The sequence below is a fragment of the Trichosurus vulpecula genome, chromosome 2 (genome assembly GCF_011100635.1).
Source record: "Trichosurus vulpecula isolate mTriVul1 chromosome 2, mTriVul1.pri, whole genome shotgun sequence".
NCBI lineage: Eukaryota > Metazoa > Chordata > Mammalia > Diprotodontia > Phalangeridae > Trichosurus > Trichosurus vulpecula.
The window spans coordinates 201,056,730-201,081,743 of record NC_050574.1 but is presented as its reverse complement, the minus strand read 5'-3'; the positions used below and the strand labels follow the sequence as shown (position 1 = coordinate 201,081,743).

Here is a 25,014-nt window from a genome sequence, read left to right as displayed (position 1 = left end):
TTTTAGGTCCTTGGGGGCAGCCTTTTGACTGAGTTCAAGTTTTACAGAACAAATCCTTTTATTAACGGGATTTTTTCTTTGAAGTTTGAATTCAGTCAAGGGCCACACTTGAGGACCGAGAGGGCCACATGTGGCCTCAAGGCCACAGGTTCCCCACCCCTGGACTAGATAGATAGTTTCTAAGGTCCCTTCCACCCCAAGCCCTCTGAATGTCTTATGTACCTTATAGAATTGGAATTTGATGACTGGAATAAGCAAAAGACATTTAATTCCAGTAAAAATTTATTATGTTCCTACTTTGTCAGTAGGAGCCTGAAAATGAACTTGTACTAACTTGATAATTTGTTTCAAGTCAGCCCTGTTTGTAATATAATACGCCTGAATTCCAGCAGTGTAAAGATAGAAAGCTACAAGTGAAATATGTACTCTGCTATCCGTTGTTGTTTTGGACTCTTTATCCATCTATTTTACCAGTATTATCTTTATTTCAGAGCACAAAGTTATCATTGTTGGTCTGGATAATGCAGGGAAAACCACCATTCTTTACCAATTGTGAGTATTCGTTAATTTTTTTTTGAAAGAAAATTTAATTGTGACTGATTATGTTCCTTGTCTGGGTGATTTATAATTAAGGAAAGCAAAAAACTAAATTACACCTGAAATTTAAGTTGTCCTATAGGGAGGCAGGGTGGACTCTGGTTCTAAATAAGGAATCAAGTTTAGGTTTTAATTTCTAGCTCTGCCAATAATTCATATATTAGGCAAGCCAACAGTTTTTCCATATGTCATCTTTTTTACCTGTGAAAAGAAGAAAAATAATAAATCACACAGTTCTCTGATCACAGGATTCCTAGTAAATAAACCACCATGAGTTTTCTAAGGTTCTCTAAAACCGCCTTTTTCATGGTTAGAACCACCTCCTCTTATACTTTTAGCTTACTTTGTGGTTGATGGGTTTGGGGATACAAAATATGAAGGGAAATTCATAATATTGTCAGATTTTATTGCTTAGTAGAAAAATTGGCAAAATCAACCAGCAGTTCTTTCTAATTATGATATGATGGATTGATTTTTTTCCCTCCAGTTCTATGAATGAAGTTGTACACACATCTCCCACTATAGGAAGTAATGTAGAAGAAATAGTAGTTAATAACACACGTTTCCTAATGTGGGATATTGGCGGCCAAGAATCTCTTCGTTCTTCATGGAATACTTACTATACTAACACTGAGGTAATGCTTCACTATACAGTAAAACTTAAAATAACCAGATGCTTGGGGAGACAGAATATTATGGTTAATTATCTGAAATTTAGTAGGAAAGCCTTTTTAAAATTTTGATTTCCATTGAAAATTTTTTGTAAAATGAAAGAACATTAATTCTCAGATGTATATAGTAATGTAGAAATTGAAGGTTTAGAAGATTGCCTTCAACGTACAGATATCCAAAAAGTTGCAGTTTCGTCTAAATCTCCTGCCTTCAGCTTGTCAGCTTGTCATTTCCCTCTTTTCCCTTAAAGTACAATGCTGTAAATTTCTTATTATTTTAGGTTTCCAGTTAATAAAAATTTCTCTTTTCTGTTTCTGTTTCTGTCCATAGATATATTCTTATGTCTATCTATCTCTATATCTTTAAATTAGCATCAAACTGTATGTATCATTTACAATGCTTTATTTTTATTTAATTAGTATTGTAGTTGGACTATTCTCAATTTAATGGAATATTCTTATTTGTCATGTAGAAAGAGCTCTGGCCCTGGGTTGTTTCTCTGCCACTCATCTAGCCTTGTGTCCCTGGCCAGGTCACTTGAGTTTGTTCATCTATAAAATTAAGTTAATAACAGTCAGACTATGTCCTTTACATAGGGTTGTTGTAAGGTGAATATGTTAATTATGCCAACCACTTTGTAGTCAAAAGGGACTAATATGCCTGTAAGATGATAGTATTATGAAGCAGTGGGGGGGGGGATAATGAATAGAGTGGTACAGGATTTTAAGTAAGGAAGACTTTGGTCTGAATCCTGACTTTGACCTAAGGTAAGTTATTTAACTTCCTCCAGTTCTTCATTTATAAAATGGAGCTGGTAATATCTCTAGCCTTCGTAGGATTGTTGTGAGCTTTAAATGAGATGTCTTTGTAAAGTGTTTTTCACACCTTAAGCTGCTAAACAAATGTCATTTATGATGATGCTGATGATCCTACCTCCTGAACGCTGTTTCTAGGGCATTGGCCTATAAGAATGCAGTGGTGTAAACCTCAGAGATGAATTGAGAAATTGTCGTTCTTTTGAATACCAAAAATTATGAATTGATGAAATATAAACCTACAAACACTAGAAAACTATGTTGACAATAACTACTTGCTGTTTTCTATTTCCTTATGCTACCCCTCATCTCTGCCCCAAGTTTAGATCACATTTTTAGAGCAAAGGAAAGGGAGTCCATGGAGAACATACCTTTCTAATATTTTAGACAGCCATTCACATGGTATGTTGACAGCAATGGAGCTGATGTGTTAGTTAAAGTGTAGTGGGAAGAAACATTCTTTCAGGAATAAAATCATTAGTCATCTATTAAGCAAGAGAAGAGAGGAAGTAGAGTACTGAAGCTTTTCTTCCAATTGTATTAGCATAGGAGAGGCTTCCTTAGCTTTAAATCTTTTTTTATGGCCAGAACAAAACCAGATCAAACAAAAAAGCATTCTAAAAATATCAAATGTTAATTAAGGCAATTTGATTAAACTTTATCTGTGATTAGTACCACCATGAACCAAATAAACTAAATCTGCTGTGATCTAATTTCTTTTAGTTTTCCAGAGCTTATAAAACTAAGAAGTTATAGTATGATTCCTGCCAGACCTTTTACCAAATCTTCTAGTTCTATCTTTTATATTTCTATTAAAGAAGTATTATATTGGCAAGAATCAGAAGTGCCAAGTAAGGAGAAAGTGTGTGTGTGTTTTTACATAGACACAGAGTAATTCTTTAACAATCACGCTGTTTGCACTTTGTTTTTGTTAGTCCAGACCAGGGATTTCGTTGGTGTAGAGAATTCCTAGGGTGAGGATTCCCTCCACATAAATAACCTGACACTTTTATAGTGCTTTACTGCAATAGTTAAGAGTTACATAATGCTTTAAGGTTTGCAAGATTCTTTAGATAGAGTTATCCATTTGATCCTCACCGATATCTCTATCTTACAGCTGAGGAAACTGAAACTGACACAGAGAGATCACAATGTGCCCATAGAGTTTGTGAGTGTTGGAAGCAGGATTCACATTCAGTTCCTCCTCACTTGAAAATTCAGTATTCTAACTACCATGTATTTTATGAGTTTTAAAGGAATTCACTATGTGATTACTAATGATTTTGTTTTAAAATTATTTTAGTTTGTCATTGTTGTTGTGGACAGTACAGACCGAGAGAGGATTTCAGTAACTAGAGAAGAACTCTATAAAATGTTAGCACATGAAGTAAGTAATATTTCTTTTAAAATATTTGTGTATTTTGTTGCTCGATGTTTGTTTCTTCTAATTTTCTGTGTTGATGTTGGGATCTCTTTTGAATGAAGTTCAGAAAGAACACTCCCTCTTACCATACTGGCCAGCCATGCTGTTGACTCTTTTCTGTTTCCCAAATTGGAAGTGAAACTGTGACAAGCAACAGAAAAAAATGTGGGAGAGTGGTGATGTTCTGTTGTACTTATTAGCCCAAGTGTTTGGTACATGTCTGGTTTAGAGAATGCAGAGAATAGGAAGTTTGGGAAGTAGATTGTTGTTGTTCACTTGTTTCAGTCGTGTCTGACTCTTCATGACCCTGTTTGGGGTTTTCTTGGCAAAGACATATTTCCTTCTCCAGCTTATTTTACAGATGATGAAATGGAGGCAAATGGGGTTAAGTGATTTTCCCAGGGTTACACAACTAGTAAGTGTCTGAAGTTGGATTTGAACTTAGGTCTTCCTGACTCTAGGCCTGGCAGGCTCTCCACTTCAACACTTAACTGCCCTTTTATTAAGTATTTACCATGTGCTAAAAACTATGCTAAACTCTTGGAATACCAATAGAAAGTGACGCAGCAGCCCCTGCTCTCTAAAAGTTCACACTCTAATTGGATAAGACAACTCAAGTAAATTCATACGTAGGGTGGGTGCAAAACTTAATGGACCTTGGGGTACAACATTGACAGGACCACTGGCAAGGTCCAAAAGTCCTTAGGGCAGGGGTGGGGAACTTGCGGCCTCAAGGCCACATGTGGCTTCTAGGTCCTCAAGTGAAGCCCTTTTACTGAATCCAGACTTCCCAGAACAAATCCCCTTAATAAAAGGATTTGTTCTATAAAACGTGGACTCAGGCAAAAGGCCATACCAGAGGACCTAGAAGCCACATATGGCCTTGAGGCCGCAGGTTCCCTACCCCTGTCTTAGGGTATACTTTTGGGAAGGGGAGAAATCCTGATACAATACATGTTGGTGGGATTCACGATGAGGCCATTGGGGAAATATCCTGAAGTAGGCTCTGACTTTGAGAGCCAGGTGGTGGTCCCTAGGTAGGGAGTGTTTGGAGTGAGGTCATTGGGGGAAGGGATCTCAGACTCATCTGGTATTATTGAAGAACTTCAGTTGCTTGTGGCCAGTATTCGCTTTTCTTTCCCCTGCACGTGGCCCTGATTCTTCTGCTGGCTGCATTAGTATTCTTCAGGGAAGAGTAATGAAGCTATACACATGGTTTTGAAAGGCCTTCCCTTGGTATACCTACTTGCTCTATTTTCAGTTTAGAAAATACCAGGTGAACAGTAGAGGGCCACTTTCTTGCTACATTACTGTAGTAATGATACATTTCTTACCTGACTCCAAAGGGCTGTTCCATGTTATATTTCATGAAAGCTTAAAATTTTTTTAAAAAAAATCTAAATACATTTAAGGAAGTTTTTTCAAGAATATGTTAACTGAAAAGCATACTGTGGTAAAAAAATATGAAATACAAAAATAATAATATGTAAAGATACCTATCCAAAGTAAAGATATCATTCTTCAATAATTTTTCCTTTATTTAACCCAAAGCAATCTTTATTTGATGGTGATCCAATTAATGATATTTTGGGGGAAAAAAAAAACACCCAACCAGCTGAGTTTCACATTTGGATAAAAAATGAGATTTAGTGACAAAGAAATTTTACAGATTTCTTACTGCAGAAGAAGATCTTACTTAAGCCATAATGACCTTTGAATTATTTTATGTTAGGAGGAATACCGAAAACATTTTATAATGTAGAAGTAAATAAATTTGTTAAAATATGAACTAGTGGTATAAAAGAAATTAAAGTGGCAGCTTTTTTATAAAGAAGTACGAAACCTTCAAAATATAGCGCTTAAGTGGCAGGACATAAACATTGGACCTTTACAGTATAGGCCAAATCTTTGAAAGGAAATATAATTGAGATTGAAATTGGATGATGGCAAGGCAAGAATCAATACAGTTTATCTACAAAGTTTCTGGCTGTTGTTGAAATATTAGTACATATATTTTCCCCTCGCGTAGCTCTCATATTAAAATGTAACACACTAAAAAGATACCTAAAATATTAGATCCTTATATATTGTCCTGCAACTACACACACACATACAGTAGTAACCATTACACGGTGTAAACTATAAAATATTCTGTGTAGTCCTATTTTCTTGACATATTTTGCCTTTTTAGCAGCATTCTCCATCAGTCACTATCCTGTGGGAACAAAAAGTGATGTGTTTCTGTATTGCTTTTTTAGTTTGGATGTCAACAGAGAGATAGAGCCATTTCCCCAGAGGGACAAAAAAAGATAGAATGAGAAAAAACCAACATACCTCACAAGTGAAGTAACAATAGAGGGAGGAAAATAGTCTGAGACCAGAGGAAGGGCCTGGGTTGAAGAAAAGGCCAGTGTGAGTGAAGAAGGGGACAAAGATAGGGTGAGGGTGAGGGGGAGATCAAGAAACAGGAAAAGTGTTAGAAAAATAGAGGAAGAGAAACAAGAAATAGGGTGTTTTATATTAAGAAAAATTCTTTGTAGTTCCCTATTTTTAATTACTGTTTGATTATAATAATGTTTTTATCTCTGTGCAAAAGATTGGGAATATAGACCTGTAAGAAGATTTAAACTTGAAACACATTCTTTAAAGTTAAATTTCTGCCTGGGACCATCTTCAAACTGGTTAATTCCTCAGTCTCCATGTCTGTGAATGGAATGCACTTCTTCCTGATGCCTCTCAGAATCACAAACTTCCCTCAAAGCACCTTCAGGTGTAACCTTTCTGTAGGAGGCCTTTCCTGAACACCCTTTCCCTGCTCCTAGTTGTTGTAATTATCTTCTTGAAATTTTTTTGTTTTTATCCATGTTCACATTGTATTTCTACAGCTAAGATGTAGGCTCCTCTAGGCAAAAGTTTTTATTTTTGTCTTTGTATCCCCAGAGGTCAGCACAGTGCCTTACACATAGTATGCATGGATAATACTGGATGAATTGAAGATAAGATTATAGTTATATATAATAATGAGAATTTAGAGAGTTTTGAGAGCTTTATTCCATAAAAAATGGAAAGAAGCACTGAAGTACTAATTTTTAAAAAAGTTTTTTGCAAGTCAACTTAGTTGAAACCTCTTAATATTCTTAATGATCAAATTGAATTGTTTTCTAGAAGCTTACTCTTAAAGACAGAACTCTGGGAAATGCTTTTCTCTGTCTAGATTTTACTTAAGATGTAATCTAGTGTTTAGTAAATGTGTATTTTGTCTCTTGAGAAATTATATAGTTGCCTTCATTTTATACGTAGAATTTCCTTTGAAACATGATCTTGACTTCATATAATAACCTTATTTTTACCCATTAGAAACTATATATTTTATTTACTTTTAACTATTTCTTTTTTCATTTGAAGTTAACTACTTTTGAAAATTGACCATACCTCCAAAAATAAAAATCATTGCTTTAAACAAAACTGTTTATTTGCAAGAGGCAAAAAAACAAAACAAAACATCATTCTTCCTCTTTCTGAGATTATTTGCAAATTTGGAATTTGGAAAACCAAAGTTATTGAAGTATTAAAGAAAATTTTCTCCTGCATTTCACTTTCCTTTGCTCTGTTATTTAAATTCATAACTAGTATAATTTAGAACTAGTAGGATATTCAGTTATTAGGCAAGCAGCCAAATAGTATATTTTCATAATGTTACATGGGAAATCTGGCTAGTGGTCTTCCTCTCCTGATTACTTAGCTATTTATATCAAGAGAAGGTTTCTGAAGCATTCAGATTTGACTTGTTAAAATAGGATGTTGTTAATCAGTCACCAAAGTGCTATTTAAGTAAAAGAGTCAAGCCAAATAGACTGAGTAGAAAACAGGATTTTTCTTATTTGCCTTCATCCTTATGTTTAGGTACTTTAACAAATCATTAGTTTTGCAATCACTACCTAATATTCTTGCTAACAAGTTTCATAATACTCTTCATTGGCAGGTTTTCTTGATGGTAAAAAAAAAAAGCACATACCAATGATTTTATTCTACTTTTCATTCATTGTGCTAACAGTGACATCTAATTTCTTAAGCCTTTCAAGCCTATACTGAATCTTACAGTGCTCTTTGTATTATAACTCTGTATACATCCTGCAGATTGTGCTAAAAGAACCTTCCAAAATTAATGGTAGGATCCTATGGAATGAATGAATATCAGAGTAGAAAGTTTTTTAAATGTGTCATACACGGTCTTGTAAAATGTCATTGTTGTTTATCTTGTAACTTACTGAATTGTATGACAGATGATGAGCATCTTTGCTCTAATATATTTCGTATTATAACCCTATCTGAGAATTACAGCCACAGTTTCTTCTCCTTAATATCATTTTATGCTAAAATAGCATACTTATCACAGTTTTTTGTGTGTTTTGTGATAATCTATAAATGAATTACAGTGATATGATGAGCCTTGCTTAAGTATGGCCAACTATAGTTTGAAAAATTATATCATGAAGTTATGTTCACCTGTTGATTCAAAGAAGTATCAGAAGTTTTTTTGTGGTTTTGAAAAGTTTTGATAAATGAGGGATTTTTTGCTTGTATTGTCATTTATTTTCCTTGTTGATTGTACCATTGTTATAAGACCACAGTCCTAACAACTATACCAGAAAGAAAACTTGTTTTTCATCAAGTGCCAAAAAGCCGAACTTGTGGCCTGTGGAGATATAGGAGATAAAGGAAATTAGCTTAAAAATTGGTGTTTTCAGGAGGCTTTTAAAAAAAGAAATATATTTATTCTTACATTTTTGCAGTTTCAATGTCATTGAACCCTCACATTAATTGCCAAAACAACATTCTAGCTTTATCACCAGAAGTGACAGGTACATATAAGAACAAATGGCATAAGTTTGTAAATCCTCATCATAGATACTCGCTGGGAAAAGAAAAGTTTGTGTTCTTAATATGTGATCCCTGGCACACTTAATTGTTATAGGAAACATTAATGTGCTAGTAAAGTTATTGAAACTTGGCAGGTTGTAGTAATTGGATCCAATGGAAAGTAATTCCATTTGATGAATTAATGGGTCCTTGATGATCCCAGCCTTTTTCCACTCTGGAGCAGAACAAAATATAGGTGCATTCAGAAACAAAAGAGTGTTATCTGCTTGACTACGTCATTAATAATGAATAGGTAACACCTAGTTATTTTCTGAGCAGTAGCATGGAACAGTAGTAGATAAAGAACTGGTCTCAGAGTTGGGAAAACCTGGGTTCTTGTTCTGCCTCTGACATGTATTGGCCATATGACCCTGGGCAAGTTCCTTAACCTCTCAGTTCCCCAAACAACTCTCTTAAGCTCATGAGTTGCAGGAAAGGTACCACCCTGCCTCGGTAGAAGAAGTTCCTTACCAGTAATAATCTACACTGAAGAAATCATATGTCTAATCAACACATTAGCAAAAAGTTATACTCTAGGTTTTTTTTGATATTTTTAAATTTCCACCTGTGTTAGTGTTTTACAACCAATTGCATCTTTTTTACATGAATTCTCCTCAAGCCATATATCCCTTATGTTGTACTTATGCCGTTGATTTCTTAAGCCTAAATAAAGAACTTTATCTCAATTAAATTTTACCTCGTTTTGTTTGTTCCATTATTCTGGCTTCTTGAGCCTTTTGGGTTCTGATTACATGATCCAGAGTATTAACAATTCTTCTGAGCTTTAGGTCTCCCATAAACTTGATAAGAATGCCATAAAAGTCTTCATTCAAGTCAAATTAGACAGAAAAAGAAAAGTTAATTAATAATACAAGAAAATAATATAAGAATAACACAAGGAAGCATGTAGTTAACTGCCACATAAGTCATATGGTCAGTACTCTAAGTTCAGAAGAAGGATACATCATTGAATTAGAATGGTTAGAAGAAGGTTTCATTTTGAAAAAGGATTTGAGCCAAGGCTTGAAAGAGTCAATAGGATTTGCAGTTGGTGGGGCAGTGGAACAGAAAAAAGCAATGAAGCTTTAAGATATAAGTCGTCTTGTGAACCATGAGGAAGGAGGCCATTTTTATTAAAGCCAAGGGTTCTTATAGGGGAATGTTGGCAGATAAAGTGGAGAAGTAAGTTTAGGACTGGATTATGGAGGACCCTACACTTCCAGGCTTACAATACAACTTTTACCTTTATCCTTTTGTCCATGGGAAGACTGATGCTTTTTGAGCAGAAAAATGATATGATGAAAGCCTTGTTTCAGGAACATTAACTTGACTGCAAATGTAGGTTTGGGAGGGGGTTTGAGACAGGGCATACCATTCATTCAACAAAAGATAATTATTGAGTGCCACATCTTTGTGTTTGTGTCTGTTTATATTTGAGTTAAATATTAGACAAATTAAGAATAAATAGTCAAGACATAAAATAGGATCTTGGGTAATATCAATACCAGTGGGAAAACAAGGATCTTGCATTCATATAGAACTTCTTCCTGTTTTCAGAGAGTGTTCTCATATGTTTCTCTCCATTAAGGCTTCCGACTCCTCATTAGTTCTATCAGTGCCTACTAGCTAGGCTTCAAGTGTGGGCCCTAGTCTGTCACCCAATTTTCATATTTCATTGTATAATCCATATTTCCCTGCATAATCATTGCACCCTATTTTCTCGCTCCAAAAATTGGTTTATAACCTTTCATTGCATAATCGTAGCATGGTAAATTCTGTTTGTCATGCCTCTTAAAAGGTAAACGGGGCTGCAGTGTATTCATCAATGGCATGTGGACACGCATTTATCTTTTGCACATTGTGAGCTACAAGCCTAGAATTCTCAGCACACGTGCATTGTCAGTATATTTCCAAAAACCAGCTTGTGTTTGTTTAGAGCACTACAGTACTAACAGTCACTCAACTTAATGAAGAGCCATAGGTGCAAGGGGAGCAGGTAGGCAGGCAGAGCTGCCATGAGTAAGTCACGTGATATGGTAAGACTTGCATCTTCCCGCACTAGCTAAACTCTGCAGTTCATCTGCCAGTGATACAGTTCAGTAATAAATGATTTTTAAGTAACAATGATACAAATTTTTAAAGCTAGGCATAATGGTTGCACTCCACTTTCATGCAAAAATTTTTGGCATAAAATCTGCAATGATTATGTGATGAAATACAGTCTCAAAGAGACTCATAATCAGAGTGGTCGGTTAGCAGATGATGAATTTTTCAGCCACAAAAGCTCTTGAAGGCCATCTACTGAGACTTAAATGGGTTGCAGTATATATCAGTGGGAGGAATGCCCTCACCGATAAGATCACAACATTTTAAAGCATTAAATATTTCTCTTACGTCATTGTATCTGTGTAACAACCCTGTTAAGCAACTAAGACTAGAAACTGAAACGGAGCTTAAGTGACTTGCCCAGGTACATAAAGTGAGTTTTAGTGACTGAACCAGGACTAGATTTAGGTTGTGTTATTATCAGTCTGACCTCTTTTCTGGTAGATCCAGATGTGCAGATGAGAAGATGAAATGAAAAACATGATTTGCAGATAGCATTGGGTACCATGAAACATACAGGAACCTCTTTTTTCTAACATATAAATTATCTGATAATATAGTAAAAAGCTTATATTTTATTCAGTTGTCTTTTTTGGAGGAGCAGTGCTGTTTGAAGTTGGTGCAGAATTAACGTGGAGATTTTGGGATCCAAGACCTAATTATTGATGATAGAACTTTTATTCAGCCATGTCAGAAATTTTACATAAAAAAAAAGACAAGCAGAGGGGATATTAGGCTTTTGTTTAACTTAGTAATAGATACTTGGGGAGTCATTCTATTTTAAATTCTCTGTTAGTCTTGTGTTTCACTTTCTGCTTCTGGAGCTCTGTGAGGGTTCTCTATTATATCTGCAAACAGACTTCAGTTGGAAGGCTCTTCTTATGTTTCTTCCATTCCTGTCCACCTACCCAACCAAAAAAAAGTTTTTTAAAATAAAAGAAATTTAAACTTGTTCCATATCTTTAAAAATGTAAACATTTAAAGGTTTAGGTTTTTTTTAAAAACTATAATTTACTTGGCTCTGTTAAAGCTTTAAATGTTTGAATTAAATGATTTGGGAACCTCAGAAACCAGTAGTTTTAATTTGCTCTTATAGGATCTAAGGAAAGCCGGATTGCTGATTTTTGCTAACAAACAAGATGTTAAAGAATGCATGACTGTAGCTGAAATTTCACAGTTTTTGAAGCTAACTTCAATTAAAGATCACCAGTGGCATATCCAGGCATGCTGTGCTCTCACTGGTGAGGGGTAAGAATGCTTTCTTTTGGATAATATTGTATTCTTTTCATCTTCTTTACATTCACATATTTTTCTTCTTGAAATCAACACATTTATTTCAGACCTATAATGTGATAAACATTGTAGGGGAGAACAAGAAAGTATAAAATAGGGTTCCTGCTTTTTAAGAGCCACAGGATCATAGAGCTTGAAAGGGACTTGGGAGGTCATCTCATCTAATGCCTTCATTTTACAGATAAGGAAGCTGAGGCTCAAATAGGTGAATTAGTATCACCTGAGTAATAACTAGCAGATCCAAGATTAAACTAGTTTCCTGACTTCAATTCCTATTTTCTTTCTCTTGCATCAGCTAAAATATGTAATATAAATATAGTATAATTCAATACTAAATATTGTGGTTTAGGCTATAAGTACAATAGGAGTTGAGAGAAGTGCAAGATCAATAAGGGCTGAAGTATACAGTGTTCTAATTGGAAGACAGAGGGAGTAGCAGGAAGGAGTACAGAGTGGTCCCCCTGAAAACTATTCCAAACAGAACTAAAAAATGTATTAGACTTGAGTTCTGATTAGGATATCCGGGGAAAAGGCAGCCATTTTCTAGCCTAGGTCAACACAGGGAGACAGAGACCTCTCTGGACATCTGAGACGGAGTTTGGCCAGAAGCATGTCATGTGGAGCATCCCAGTCCCCAGGGACAATGCTTAAGGCCAAGACAAGGTCTCAGCCCCATTACCAGAGTCTGATCTTTTGCAGGTTGTGAGAACAGTGGCCAGCTGACAGCTTTGTCACCCCCCTCCCAGTTATTGATCTTAATCCAGCAGCACTCAGTGTATTGATGAGATGCAAACTCAGATCTGGAATGTGCAGAAGTCACAGTGATCTGATTGCGCCCTTGGTAGAGCAGTTTGGGAGTACCAAAAGTTTGGACATCCCCAGCCTGGCCTTGAGATCCTGGAATAACACAATACTCAATACCCCAAGAAAGCCATAGCAGGCCCAGCTCCTATCTTCCCTCTAGAAATGCAGCAGAGCCCAGACCGATCGTCAAGTCTGAAGTCAGGAAGTAGGTGGGAAGAACAAGCAAACAACAACAAAAAAGCTATTATAGTGGCAGGAGGACCAAAGACAAACTCAGAAGAAGAGAATCACCCTGAAACATCTACCAGCAAAGCCTCATAGAAAAAAAAAACACAGCTTGGGCACACACTCAACTAGAATTCCTGGAAGAGATGAAGCAAGAGGTTTGAGTTTTTTTAAGAATTAAAATGTTTTGTATAAATGAAAGGTAAAAACTAGAGGCAAATTGGGAAAGAAATGAATTCTATGGAGGAAAGAATCGAAAAGGAAATAGACAGCTTGGCACCAGGGGAACAAAATCTTGTCCAAACAACAAACCCCCAAAATTTGAATGATCCAAAGAGAAGCCAAAGCTCATGAGGCCACAAGAAATAATAAAACAAAGTCAAAAGACTGAAAAAAGTAGAAAATATAAACTATATCATAGGAAAAACAATTGACTTAGAAAACAGATTGAGGAGAAATAAATTTATTGGACTATCTGAATGTCATGACCAAAAAAAAAAGCCTAGGCATCATATTTCAAGAAATCTGAAAAAAAAACTGCCCACATCTCTTAAGAGGCAAAGGGCAGAGTGGGAATAGAAAGAATCCACCAGTTACCTCTTTACTTTCCAGCACGGTTCCTGGTATATAGTAGGTACTTAATAAATGTTTATTGACTGACTGGCTTGCTCAACAAAAACCAAAATGAAAATTCCCAGAAAAATAGCCAAAATCCAAGACTTCCAGGCCGAAGAAAAAATATCACAAACAGAAAGAGAGAGTTCAAGTACTGAGGAACCACAGCTAACTCTAAAAAAAGAGTGGAGAACTTGGAAAACATATTCCAGAAGGCAAAAGATAGAGGCTTATAGCCAAGAATCACTTCCTTAGCAAACCTACACATAATTCTAGAAGGGAGAAAAAAGACTTTTAAAGAAATAGAGGACTTCCAAGCATTCTGGTTGAAAAGACCAGATCTGGGCGGAAACCTTGAAGTTTAAGCACAGGAGTTAAATAGAAAATGAAAACATGAATAAACAATGATAAAGAACTAAACAAGGATAATATGCTTAATTATGTTATGGAAAGATGATACATGTGTCCCTTATAAAACCTATTATGAGGAATCAGAGAGAGAATCTTAATTAGACAGAAGGCCTGGGAGTGCTTCTATTATGTTTTGTTGATTTTTAAAAGAAGAATTAAAAAGGAGTAGAGGAATACACTGAGAGGTGGAAGGTTACAGAAAATTATCTCACATGATTGAGGTATACAAGCAGGTAGAAATTTATATAAACAAGGAGGAAGGGGTGGAGGGAGTGGCTGACATTTGACTGTCATTCTCATATGAACTGATTAAGAAGCACATTTCATTTGACAGGGAAATATGAGGGAAAGGGTGGAAGGAGAGTAGATTAAGGAGGGGATTAATCCTAAGCTAAACAAATTTCTTAAGGATGTATTCATGTGTGTGTGTATGTACATGCACATATGCACATATATGTGTACATATATATATATTTTATATATGGGGAAGGAGCACTAATTTTGAGGTGGCAAAAAATTGTAAATTGACTGGGTTCCCATCAGTTGGGGAATGACTGAACAAGTTATAGTATATAAATATGATGGAATACTATTGTAATGTAAGAAATGATGAAGGAGATGGTTTCAGAGAAACATGAGAAAACTTGCATGAACTGATGCAGAATGAACAAACAGAACAATTGATACAATGACAACAATATTGTAAAAACAAACAACTTTGGGAGACTTAGGAATTGATTGTTCTAATGACCAGCCACTACTCTAGAGGCCTAATGATAAAGCATGCTATGCATTTCTTGATGGAAAGGTGAGAGACTCAAAATAGGGAATGGAACACACACATACATAAGCATTCATGTATGCACACTTATTTCCATTTGGATATGATCACTGTGGAAATTTGACTTCATTTTGTAAAGGGTGTTTTGAGTTTCCTTTTTTCTTAATTTGGAGTTGGAGGGTAGGAGGGAGAGAAGGCACATTTTTGCTGATTGAAAAAAATTTAGTTAATACTCAAAAAACCTGCAGTTTAAACAAAAAGAAAGAAGGAATTAAGAACTCTAGTGTAATGATCAGCCATAAGTCCAAAGGACCAATGATGAAGGATGCTACTCACCACCTGATGGGGAAGTGAAAGACTCAGTACAGAATAAGACATATCTGTCTGTACCTTTTTTTTTTCTTTTAGACATGATAATGTGGAAATTTGTTTTGTTTGACTGCGTGTTTATAATAGGGGTTTGCTTTTCATTCTCAATTGGGGCAGAGGGTTGGAAGGAGAGAAGGCAGATTTTTGTGGATTTAAAAAAAATTAAAAATGAATTGGAATACCGAGAGAAATAATGGGAACTAACTTCCCCATTTTATACGTAAGAAAACAGGTGCAGAAAGGATAGAGTGCCTTCCCAAGGTTATGAAGTTGGCAAGTGGCAGAGCCAAGACTAGAGCCCAGGTCTCCTGACTCATTTGGTTTTCATTTCATTATATAGGTGATCAGGAAAGGCATCCTAAAGCAGGTAGAACTTGAACTACAAGAGGAGAAAGTCAGAATGTTTGTATTTGGGAGCAGTGGGAGAGGGTACATAAATAAGGTCCAGTTCATGAGGGCCGTAAGGTGTCTGGAGGATTTGGATTTGATGTGAAACATAGCAGAAGCTGTTGCATTTTCAGGTAGGAATATGGCATGCTACTTCCAGAGTTTGTGCAACAATGGGATAGGGAATGCCATAGAACCAGTAGTGTGGGTGAATAGAAGGGGGCTTTCAGGTACCATAAATCAGGCAGGTTGGTCATAGTTCCAGGGAAGTCAACTAAAGCAAGGCAAAGTACACTGAGTCTGAGGAGACAAGGCAGAGGTCAGAAACTCAAGCTAAGGCACTGGGGAACACTTAGAAACTCGAGTCAGAATCTGGGCAAGAAAAGATCAGGAATTAGATAAGAAATCTGATTAGAGAGTATGACATCCCAATAGCAAGGATAGAGCTTGATCACTGAACCAAAATCTTCCTTTGTATCTCCTGCCCAGGGTCAGACAGTGAGTGGTGTTAGCTTATGGTTTAGGCAGACCTAAAGTTCAGGAGGCAAGGCAATTTTTGGCATGTATAACAAGAGTTGTGTTTTAGGAGGATTGTGATATGTGGTGATGTAATGGGTTGTAGTAGGGAGACACGGAACCCATGGAGATGGTTATGAGCTGAGAAGAAGGCCTGGTCTGAGGCTGATTACAATGGGAATTGGAAAGAAAGAAAAGTTGTAAGAAACTCTCTGAAGGAAGAAATAAGTACTAGTTGGTGACTGGATATAGAGAACAAAGAAGCGAAATGAGTCACAGGCAAGTTGCAAGTCACAGGTAGTTGCAAGTCTGGCAGGATATAGTCCTTTTGACAGAAACATGAGGCTTTTTTATTGGAATCTTTTTTAGGGAGAATATGAGTTCATTCTTAGACATGTAGAGTTTCAAAGCACATTAGTACATCCACATACAAATGTATAGGAAGTATTTAGACTTAGGACTGGTACTCAAGTATGGCAGGAAGTCACGCCTGAAAGTATAGATTTAGTATAGGTCTGCCGAGGGGGTGTGTGTGTGTGTGTGTACGCAGAGAGAGAGAGAGAGAGACAGAGAGAGAGAGAGAGAGAGAGGTGGTAATTGAAGTCAGAAAAATGAGAGAGAATATAGATAGAATAGGGCGTAGAAGTCCAGGTAAGTCTGAATCTTAAAGAAGGCTCCCAAGGGGTGAACAGGATTAACAAAAAGAAACAACCAAAGAAAACATATCAGAACTTTTCAACAAAGTGGTGCCAAAGGCAAGTCATTTAAACCTTTTATGCCCCCAGCTTCCTCATCTGTAAAATACCTGTCTCAGAGTTGTTGTATGGTTCAGTTAAGATAATATATGTAAAGCCTTTGCAAAAGGGTCATAGATTTAATGAATGGGAAGGACCATAGAGATCATTTAGTCATTTTATAATTGGGGGCAATTTGGTGCAGAGGTTAAGTGACTTGCTCAGGATTGCAAATTAGTAATTAGCGGAGCAAGGATTTGAATTCAGGTCCTTTAACTACAAATCCAGTGGTCTCTCCTACGATATTTCTTATAAAGCCTTATATAAATGTGAGCTAAAATTACAATTTGTATGTATTCTTTTAAAATGTGAAATATTAACTAGATAATTTTATTTTTTTTATTTATAGATTGTGCCAAGGACTTGAATGGATGATGTCACGACTTAAGATTAGATGATCTCTACTGACCTCTGTAGACTTTGCATAAATGAAGTGCTGGACTATAATTAACCTGAAAGCTGCAAAAATTAATGGGTTAGATATATTTATAATAAACTGACAAACTTTTTCTATAAGAAACAAATTAAGACCACTTCTTTGAAAAGAAAGATGGAGTCCCACGTTCCAGTTTGCTTTCATATTAGTTTCTTCTGAAGTTAGGTCTTAAAGCTGTGATTGACATTTCTGTCATAATGAATCCTCTCAGGACATTGTGTAGTCTGTGGTAAGTATAAAGGGAGAGGAAGACATTTTTAACTACCAGAGCTTTATTATCAGTATAACCCTCCCTAAGTTGAATGTTGTCTTTTTGTTGGATTAAGTCAAAAAAACAAATCAATGGCACAAGTATTCAATTTCCACTATTTTTTAAATGTAATGTTACATATGAGAAAGATGTTTTACATTACTTTGTATATGTATTGTGTGTATACCTTCAAATTTAGGTTAATGACTTTGATTTATATACTAGAGAAGGGTAAATAACATAACCTAACCTAAGTGAATAATATGCTTACTTATACCTAGAATGAAATCAGTATGTAGATGTTGACATGTCACTTATACTTTGTCCTTTATGTTCTCTGTATTGTATTAACCTACCCAGAAAACTTTTGCACTGCTTCTTTAAAAAAAGAAAAGAAGGCTGAAAGTTTCTAAGTTTAAGGGATTGGGAGGGGGTCAGACTAAATCATAAACACACAAAAAAAGATGTGGTACACTGGAGTGGAATTCTTAGTTGATTTAGTATTACCAACTGCCACTAATTTATTTCCAGCATTTTTTTTAAGGACTTATATTGCCTATTTAAGTAATCTTGTATTTTAAATTATGAGAATACAATTTAGGAAGTAAATTTTCAGAGTCAATTATGAGAAAAAACATTTGAAGAAATATGTCTATCAAATGGTGTGACCCTTCAAAAATTTTGGGTTTTAGTTTAAAATCACTGTACGTACATTAAATTATATGGCAACTGTTGAATGAATTTGACATCTTTGAGAGTAATGCGTACTGTTCTGGTCGCTGAAATGTGGAGGTTCTGTCGTTGGTTTGTAGTGGGCTGCTATGGAAAGCAGGAAGTTTTTTTCACTTTTTTTTTGAGTTTTAAAACATCAGTATTTTGAGAACATTTAAAATTATAGTTAAGTGACTTATTCCCACTTCTGTATTGCTTAATAACTCAGCAACTAGAAAAAGTAAACATTTCTGAATGTTTATTATGATTTCAAAATGGTTTTGCATGGTAAGTGACTTTTAAAATAATCTATATTAAACTTTATTGCCATTTATAGTACTGTTACTCAAAGTGCTATAAATATTGAATTGATATTTTAAAAAAAAATTCTTAAAGTCAAAATATAAGCCTCTGACATAACCATAAACAGCCTTTATACTAACTAATACTATTACCATTTTTAAAATTCCCGTGTATTATATTGGCTTAACTTTAAAACCCCAACTATTTCAAAACAGTATAATCCAAATTGTACAAGAAATAACATTAAACCTTAATGTGAGCCTTTTCAAAGTTAATGAAGTTATAGGGAGAAATAGATGTACATATCATAAATAATAATATAGATTTAAAGGTCATTACTACCAAAATATGTTATAAAAATAATAAAATTTTAACTAAGTCAGAAGCATGTGGTTTTGGTAGAGAATCCTTCAGTGTTTAACATTAAGGGCCTTGTGTTTTATGTTTTTATAGCCAGTATACATTTTCAAGCTTAAAATGGAAGCATGAAAATTTTAATTATGTAACAGTATGCTTTTGAAGATGAATCATCAGTTATAGAACATCATTGATTCAAGCTTTATTGATTCTCAAACTCCAGATACTCTTAAGCTTTTTTCCCAACCAACCACCTGTTAGGAAAATAAGTTATAGTTATTTATCTAATGCAGATGGTATTTTAGACCTGATTTTCAGAAAGTGTAGCTGTAGTTAAAAGCCGAGACTTCCTTAAAGTGGGGGCACATCCAGCATTCTTCCATTTGTTACTCTGACTATTTTTTATTTTGGATACTGACATAGGTCCCTTTAATGGCTTCCTCCAAGTCACATTGATGCCAGTATACTCTCTTCTTGATGCTTTATTTTCCAAATTTATTGTATATTGTTAAGTACACAATTTAAATAAAAATATATTTTAAATATACTTGGTCTTACCAAGTTGGAAAGGCTTTGTGTTGTGGTCAGTGATGAAGTATATTTTTATTGTCTTGAGGACCAGCCTGGCTAAATTTGGAGTGACTTTTTTGGTCACAGAAACTCTAGAAGAAAAATTGTAATCTACGTTAGTGGAAGGAATCCATATTGATGAAATCATCGATGTTTAAATGAAATACAGTTTAAATTAGATTTTAAAACCATGTATCAATTAAAGCTGTAGTATGAATAGTTTCTGCATTTTGCTGTTGGAATACCATGAGAATGCATAGGATGTGTTGCATTTAGGATAGTAAATTTTTTCCTCTGAAACAAGCTAAAGCCCTCATGTTTATACACAGTTACAGGTTTGTAACTAGAAAAAATTTTTCCGGTTCACAGATAAAGACTTAAAGTTTGTTTTGATAATTGTTAGGTTTGCAGCAGTTCATTTCATTTCTAAGTAAAAATGAAGGTTCACAGATATTCATAATGATGATCCATAATTCTTTTTACCTTAGGCAGGTTAAAAGAAAGGACAGTTTTTAATGTTTTGTTTTGTTTTTTAGTATGCAGCTTTTTTTTTTTCATGAAAACCAATGTTAATTTAGGAGACTTATGACTTGTCCTTGAAGGGAACGTTGCGTTTTCACCTCAGTAACGTTAGGATTAGGCAAAGACATGTAACTGTATTAGTTTTCAGAGTGATAAATTATACTTATGAAATCTCTAAAAATACAGATATTCTTTGAAAATGAAAATTTAACTTTAATCTTAATATAATTTATAAAGTAGGAAATGAATTCCTAATATGTTGTCTGAAAGCTCCTAGACAAGAAATTTTTAGGCCTTGGTTCCATAGCACCATTATTCCAATCCAATGCAGATAAACCTAAGCTGTACCTGTTTTAATTCTTCCCATTTAGATGTATAATTTTCATGGGGCAAGGAATGCAGAGACAGGGGAGATCTAGATTCTAGGGTAGTTCATGAAAAGCATTCTGACTTTCAAAAACTCTGCTTTACTACCCAATACTATATGACATTAAAGTCTAACTGTGATCAATGTAGCAGTGATAGAAATATGTCAGGAAGACAAGAGAGACTTTCCTCCTCCTGGCCTCTCAAAGGTGCCTGGTGAATAGCTACAAGATAGTGTAGTAGAAGAGCGCCTCACTGGAGTCATGAGACACACCTGTGTTTTAGTTCTAGGTTAGTTTAGCTGGCTTAAGCAAGATAGCCTCTCTGAGCTTCAATTTCTTCACATGTAAAATGAGGGAGATTGATCTCTGAGATTTAGCTGAGTAAGCTTTTATCCTTCAGTATTAAAATACCTAAAAAGAGAAATCCTCCCTATTCTTCTACCTGTAACCCTGCATTATTATGAGAGCTATGCCCTGTTGTTGATTCTAGAGCACAATTAGACTGGTAATCTTTAAATTATTGGGATATAGTTAAAATGGTGGCAATTTTCCGGCTCATGAAATTTTAGACGTTTCCTATCCCTAATCACAGAACAAGGAGAAAAACGAGGAGCAATCCCAAATATTCTAGGCAGGAAATGGCCAGTCTCCACTAGCTCAGCACTTTTTTGATTGGACTAGGATGGCATATTGTACTGGAATAAGATATATATTACCTTTGCCATTACTCTGTAAGAAAGGTAGTGTCGTATGTGAAAGGGTGGATACTTGTTTACACAGCTTGGGGGCACGAGTAGGGTTGGTAAGTAATCATTTCAAAGGAGCTTTATATTTACGTTCAAGTTTTTTAGCCTAAAGATGATGTTTTAAACTAATGCAGTTGTTTCCATGTGGTTTTTTCATAGTGTTCAAAACATATTGGAGTCAGTAAAGCCTTTTACATGAAAACAGTTTCCATATAATATGCCTGGTCTTTTATAAAATAAACCTAATGTAAATGGGTCCAAGAGAAAGTTGTACATTTTAAGGGAATTCTGAACTGTAGCTTTGCCTGCTATTTATTTTTGCATATTATGAACAAAAACTTCTAAAATTTCATTCATACAAAAAAAACAAAATGTCTTTAAAATACCTTTCACTGGTAACTTCCCCAAAGTGTTAATGGTAGGAAAAAAAGAAAAGCCACATTTTAAAACTTGATTTTATTGACTAAAAATTCTATTGACTAAAAATTACTATTTCTACTAAATCTTAAGGTAACAGGAAGAATTAGGAGAAGTTGAACAAAATAAAATGCAATTAAGAGGCAGGAAAACATACTGGATAGAGATCTGCCCTTTGAGATTAGACTGGGGTCCTGAGGGGTTAAATGAATTGCCCAGGGTCATATTGTCAGTATTTGAATCTAGATCTTCCTGATTCAGAAACTGTAGAGTACAAAACAGTTGCTATCTGCATTGGCAGGGAGGATTTCCATTTCCAGGAATTCTCTACATTAATTAAATCACAGGTCCAGACCAAAAAAGCCCAGACTTGGTAAGTCATACAATATACATAATCAATGGATTAAGCCCTTAAACATTGTACTGAAAACTTACTTCTTGGTGTTTTTGCATGCTCATTGTACTGTTAATGGTAGAAAGTGCTTAGTCTATGTTCGAGACATACCTAAAATTAATTTGTGACCATTATTAAGTCCATCTAATAAATGTCTGTCTTGCACAGTATTGTATATATTTTTGGCTTGTCAGCATAGCTCCCAGTGTTTTTAAGAAATTATCTCCTTTATTAAAAATGAACAACAAAAACTTTGGAGGTTAAAGGAGCCCAGCAGCGCCTACAACAGAATTTGCTATGTTTAGGCATATAACTGATACATGTCCTAATGATTCCTGACCTTTACTAACTTAATTCTGTTGCTATTTTTAAACAGCTTTAAATCTACAGAAAATTACACCATAACAGATTCCCTATTATGTGAAGTTTTTTGAAAGGTATTTGAAGATGGGGGCTATTAATTCTCAGTATTTGGTAATCTTCATTGAACATCATACATTTTCTGAGCCATTTAATTAGTGCCAGTACCTTCCTTTGCTTTCTTTAATAGTTTACTTGGAAATCCAGGTTCTTAGATAGATCCGGTTTATTTGCCAGGTCCTCTGAACAAATGCCCCATTTATTTATTGATATTGATGTATAACCGCAGACTGTAGGTGGATGTACTTTGCCGTATTTTCATCAGTTTATATTTCAGCTTCTCTAAAATAGGATGCATTTCACTGAAATCCCTGTTTACCTTATTGAAATTTGTATTTTCTCTGTTCATCCTTTTCTCCCCCAAACCGCTGATGTGGGTCTAATTTGTTTCCTTAAATTAACAGCCTTACTCAGTTCGGTTTCTTATATAGGCTACTAATGATACCTTCTTGTAAAATAACAATTAATATTTCATTTATTAAGCACTTGATGGCTTTTAAAAAGTACTTTCCTCACAAAATCCTGTGAAGTCAATCATGGAAGTATTATTATTCCCCTTTTGCAAGATAAAGGAAGCACCTTATTAATGGTCAGTAGTAGTGTCGGGTCAGTATTTGAACCCAGGTACCCAGCACTCCTTCTGCTATGGCACCCTGCCTCCTATACTTCTTCTATCATTCCTATAAACACTGGAGCCTCACACTACACCATAGTGGCTGCATCACACCTAGGCCAAGGCTTCAAGGCTTTATTAGTTGCTGAGATAGAGGACAGTGCGTAATAACTGAAATTTGGTGCTTGAAATGTTTTGTTGTTGGTTAATTTAAAAGTTCAGAATTTACTATTCTGGTTAATTCATTTATTTTACCCAGGCTGTACTTCACTGTTGTTTGTAACATTCTCCTATTACAGACCCATCTAAGTAACAATACAACAAATTTTAATGCCTGGGAGTTTTTTGTGATATAAAGACTGTTGGTTTGGTTTTTTTTTGGGGGGGGGGCACATATACGGTATTTTTCTATATACGTGATAGTATAACACATTTAGAATTCCTAGCAGTGAAAGCTTCTCTTGACAAGTTCTGTTCAAGATTTGGAGAATTTGGGTGCCTGCATTTTAGTAAACTTGGCCAAACAAATTTTCTGCAGATATCATTTGGAGAGATAGTATTCTACCACCCAGAATTACTTCTTTCTCCTATATGAATATGTGGCCCTGTAGAAAATTCTGAAGAATCTTCAGTAGATATTAGGAGTTAGAGAAAGTAGAAAGGAACACTTCTGTGCCATTGAGCTCATAGATTCAATGATGCTTAGGAAAGTACCACTTCTTCATACTTGGAAATTACCATGATTTTGTCCATTAAAAAAAGGCTAAAAATGTTATATCTTAGCAAGGAGCTTGCTTGGTGGGAATAGCTTATGAGAATACAAGTAATTAACAGTAAACTATAGAAATGTTCAGGTGTACATGCGAAGAAATGGCCAATCATATTTGACTAATGCGTTCATTTGTATGTTTGTACAGCTATGATACATGGAAATTTTTTTAAAAAAAAATTATAGGGAGGATATTGACATGGAGTAATTTTCTTTGCCTTATGTTGTAAAAAAACAACTAAGTAAAATTTTTACCATATCTACTGTTTCACATTACATCTTCTGTTGTAAGAAGGTTAATTATAATGGCTCCATTTCCACTGATGTGATGTTGTCAGTGTTTTTATTGTAATTCAGCACTTGATACATACGTGGAGTAGTTTGTGGTACTTCTTTTAGCCACTATCTGACAAGATGTGTTGTCCTTTTGAAAACTGTAATGCTTGCTTACATTATCACAAAATGATGGGTTTTTTCTTTTTAAATAATATTTTATTTTTTTCCAATTGCACGTAAAAACCAAATTTTAACATTCATTTAAAAAAATGAGTTCCAAATTCTCTCTCCCTCTCCCTCCCTTTTGCCCTTCCTGAGATGGATAGCAATTTGACATAGGTTACACATGTGGAATCATGCAGAACACAGACTGAAAAAAAATTTTAAAGTAGAGAAAATTAAAAATAGTACATTCAAACTCCATCAGTTCTTTCCCTGGAGATGGATAGCATTAATCATCGTAGGTCCTTTGGAATTGTCTTGGATCATTGTATTGCTAAGAATAGAATTTCTTCTGAAGAAGAAATTTGCCATATCACATCACCATTCACAATTGATCTTTGTACAACATTGCTCTTACTGTGTACAATGTTCTTTTTAATTTTTTTATTAATTTATTTTTAGTTTTCAACATTCACTTCCACAAGATTTTGAGTTCCAAATTTTTTCCCCATCTCTTCCCTTCCCCCACCTCAAGATGGCATGCATTCTGATTATCCCTTTCCCCAATTTGCCCTCCCTTCTGTCACACCCCACCCCCATCCTTTTCCCTTCCATTTTCCTGTAGGGCAAGATAGATTTCTATACTCCATTGCCTATCTTATTTCCAAGTTGCATGTAAAAACAATTTTTAACATTCGTTTTTAAAATTCAAAAGGATAAGGTTTTTTAAAAAATTCTTTTAAAGAGTTCTGTTGTGAGACAAGGTAGACTAGTATAAGTTCTAAGTAAAAATTCTCTACTCTTTTTTTATACCTCAAAAATGGTAACCTTTTTTTTATTTTTTTTTAACGGTAACCTTTTATAACATTAACCATTGCTAGTTGTTCAGCTGTAGTTTTAATTGGGAAATGATACCAGACATAGAAACATGTAGGCCAATTATTCTTGTTGACATGCACTCTAAGCAATAAC

At 35.0% G+C, this 25,014-nt stretch overlaps 1 protein-coding gene across 1 annotated transcript in view; it reads left to right on the top strand.

Annotated features, from left to right (window-relative positions):
- ARL5A (ADP ribosylation factor like GTPase 5A) overlaps nucleotides 1-23,928 on the top strand; it is a 31,677-nt gene extending 7,749 nt beyond the window's left edge. Inside the window, exons 2-6 of the mRNA XM_036744298.1 lie at nucleotides 492-552; nucleotides 1,085-1,232; nucleotides 3,388-3,471; nucleotides 11,630-11,781; nucleotides 17,078-23,928. Of these exons, the coding sequence (XP_036600193.1) occupies nucleotides 492-552; nucleotides 1,085-1,232; nucleotides 3,388-3,471; nucleotides 11,630-11,781; nucleotides 17,078-17,126 (494 nt within the window). The 3' untranslated portion in view covers nucleotides 17,127-23,928. The remainder of the gene's footprint in view (nucleotides 1-491; nucleotides 553-1,084; nucleotides 1,233-3,387; nucleotides 3,472-11,629; nucleotides 11,782-17,077) is intronic.
- The last annotated feature ends 1,086 nt before the right edge of the window (nucleotides 23,929-25,014 follow it).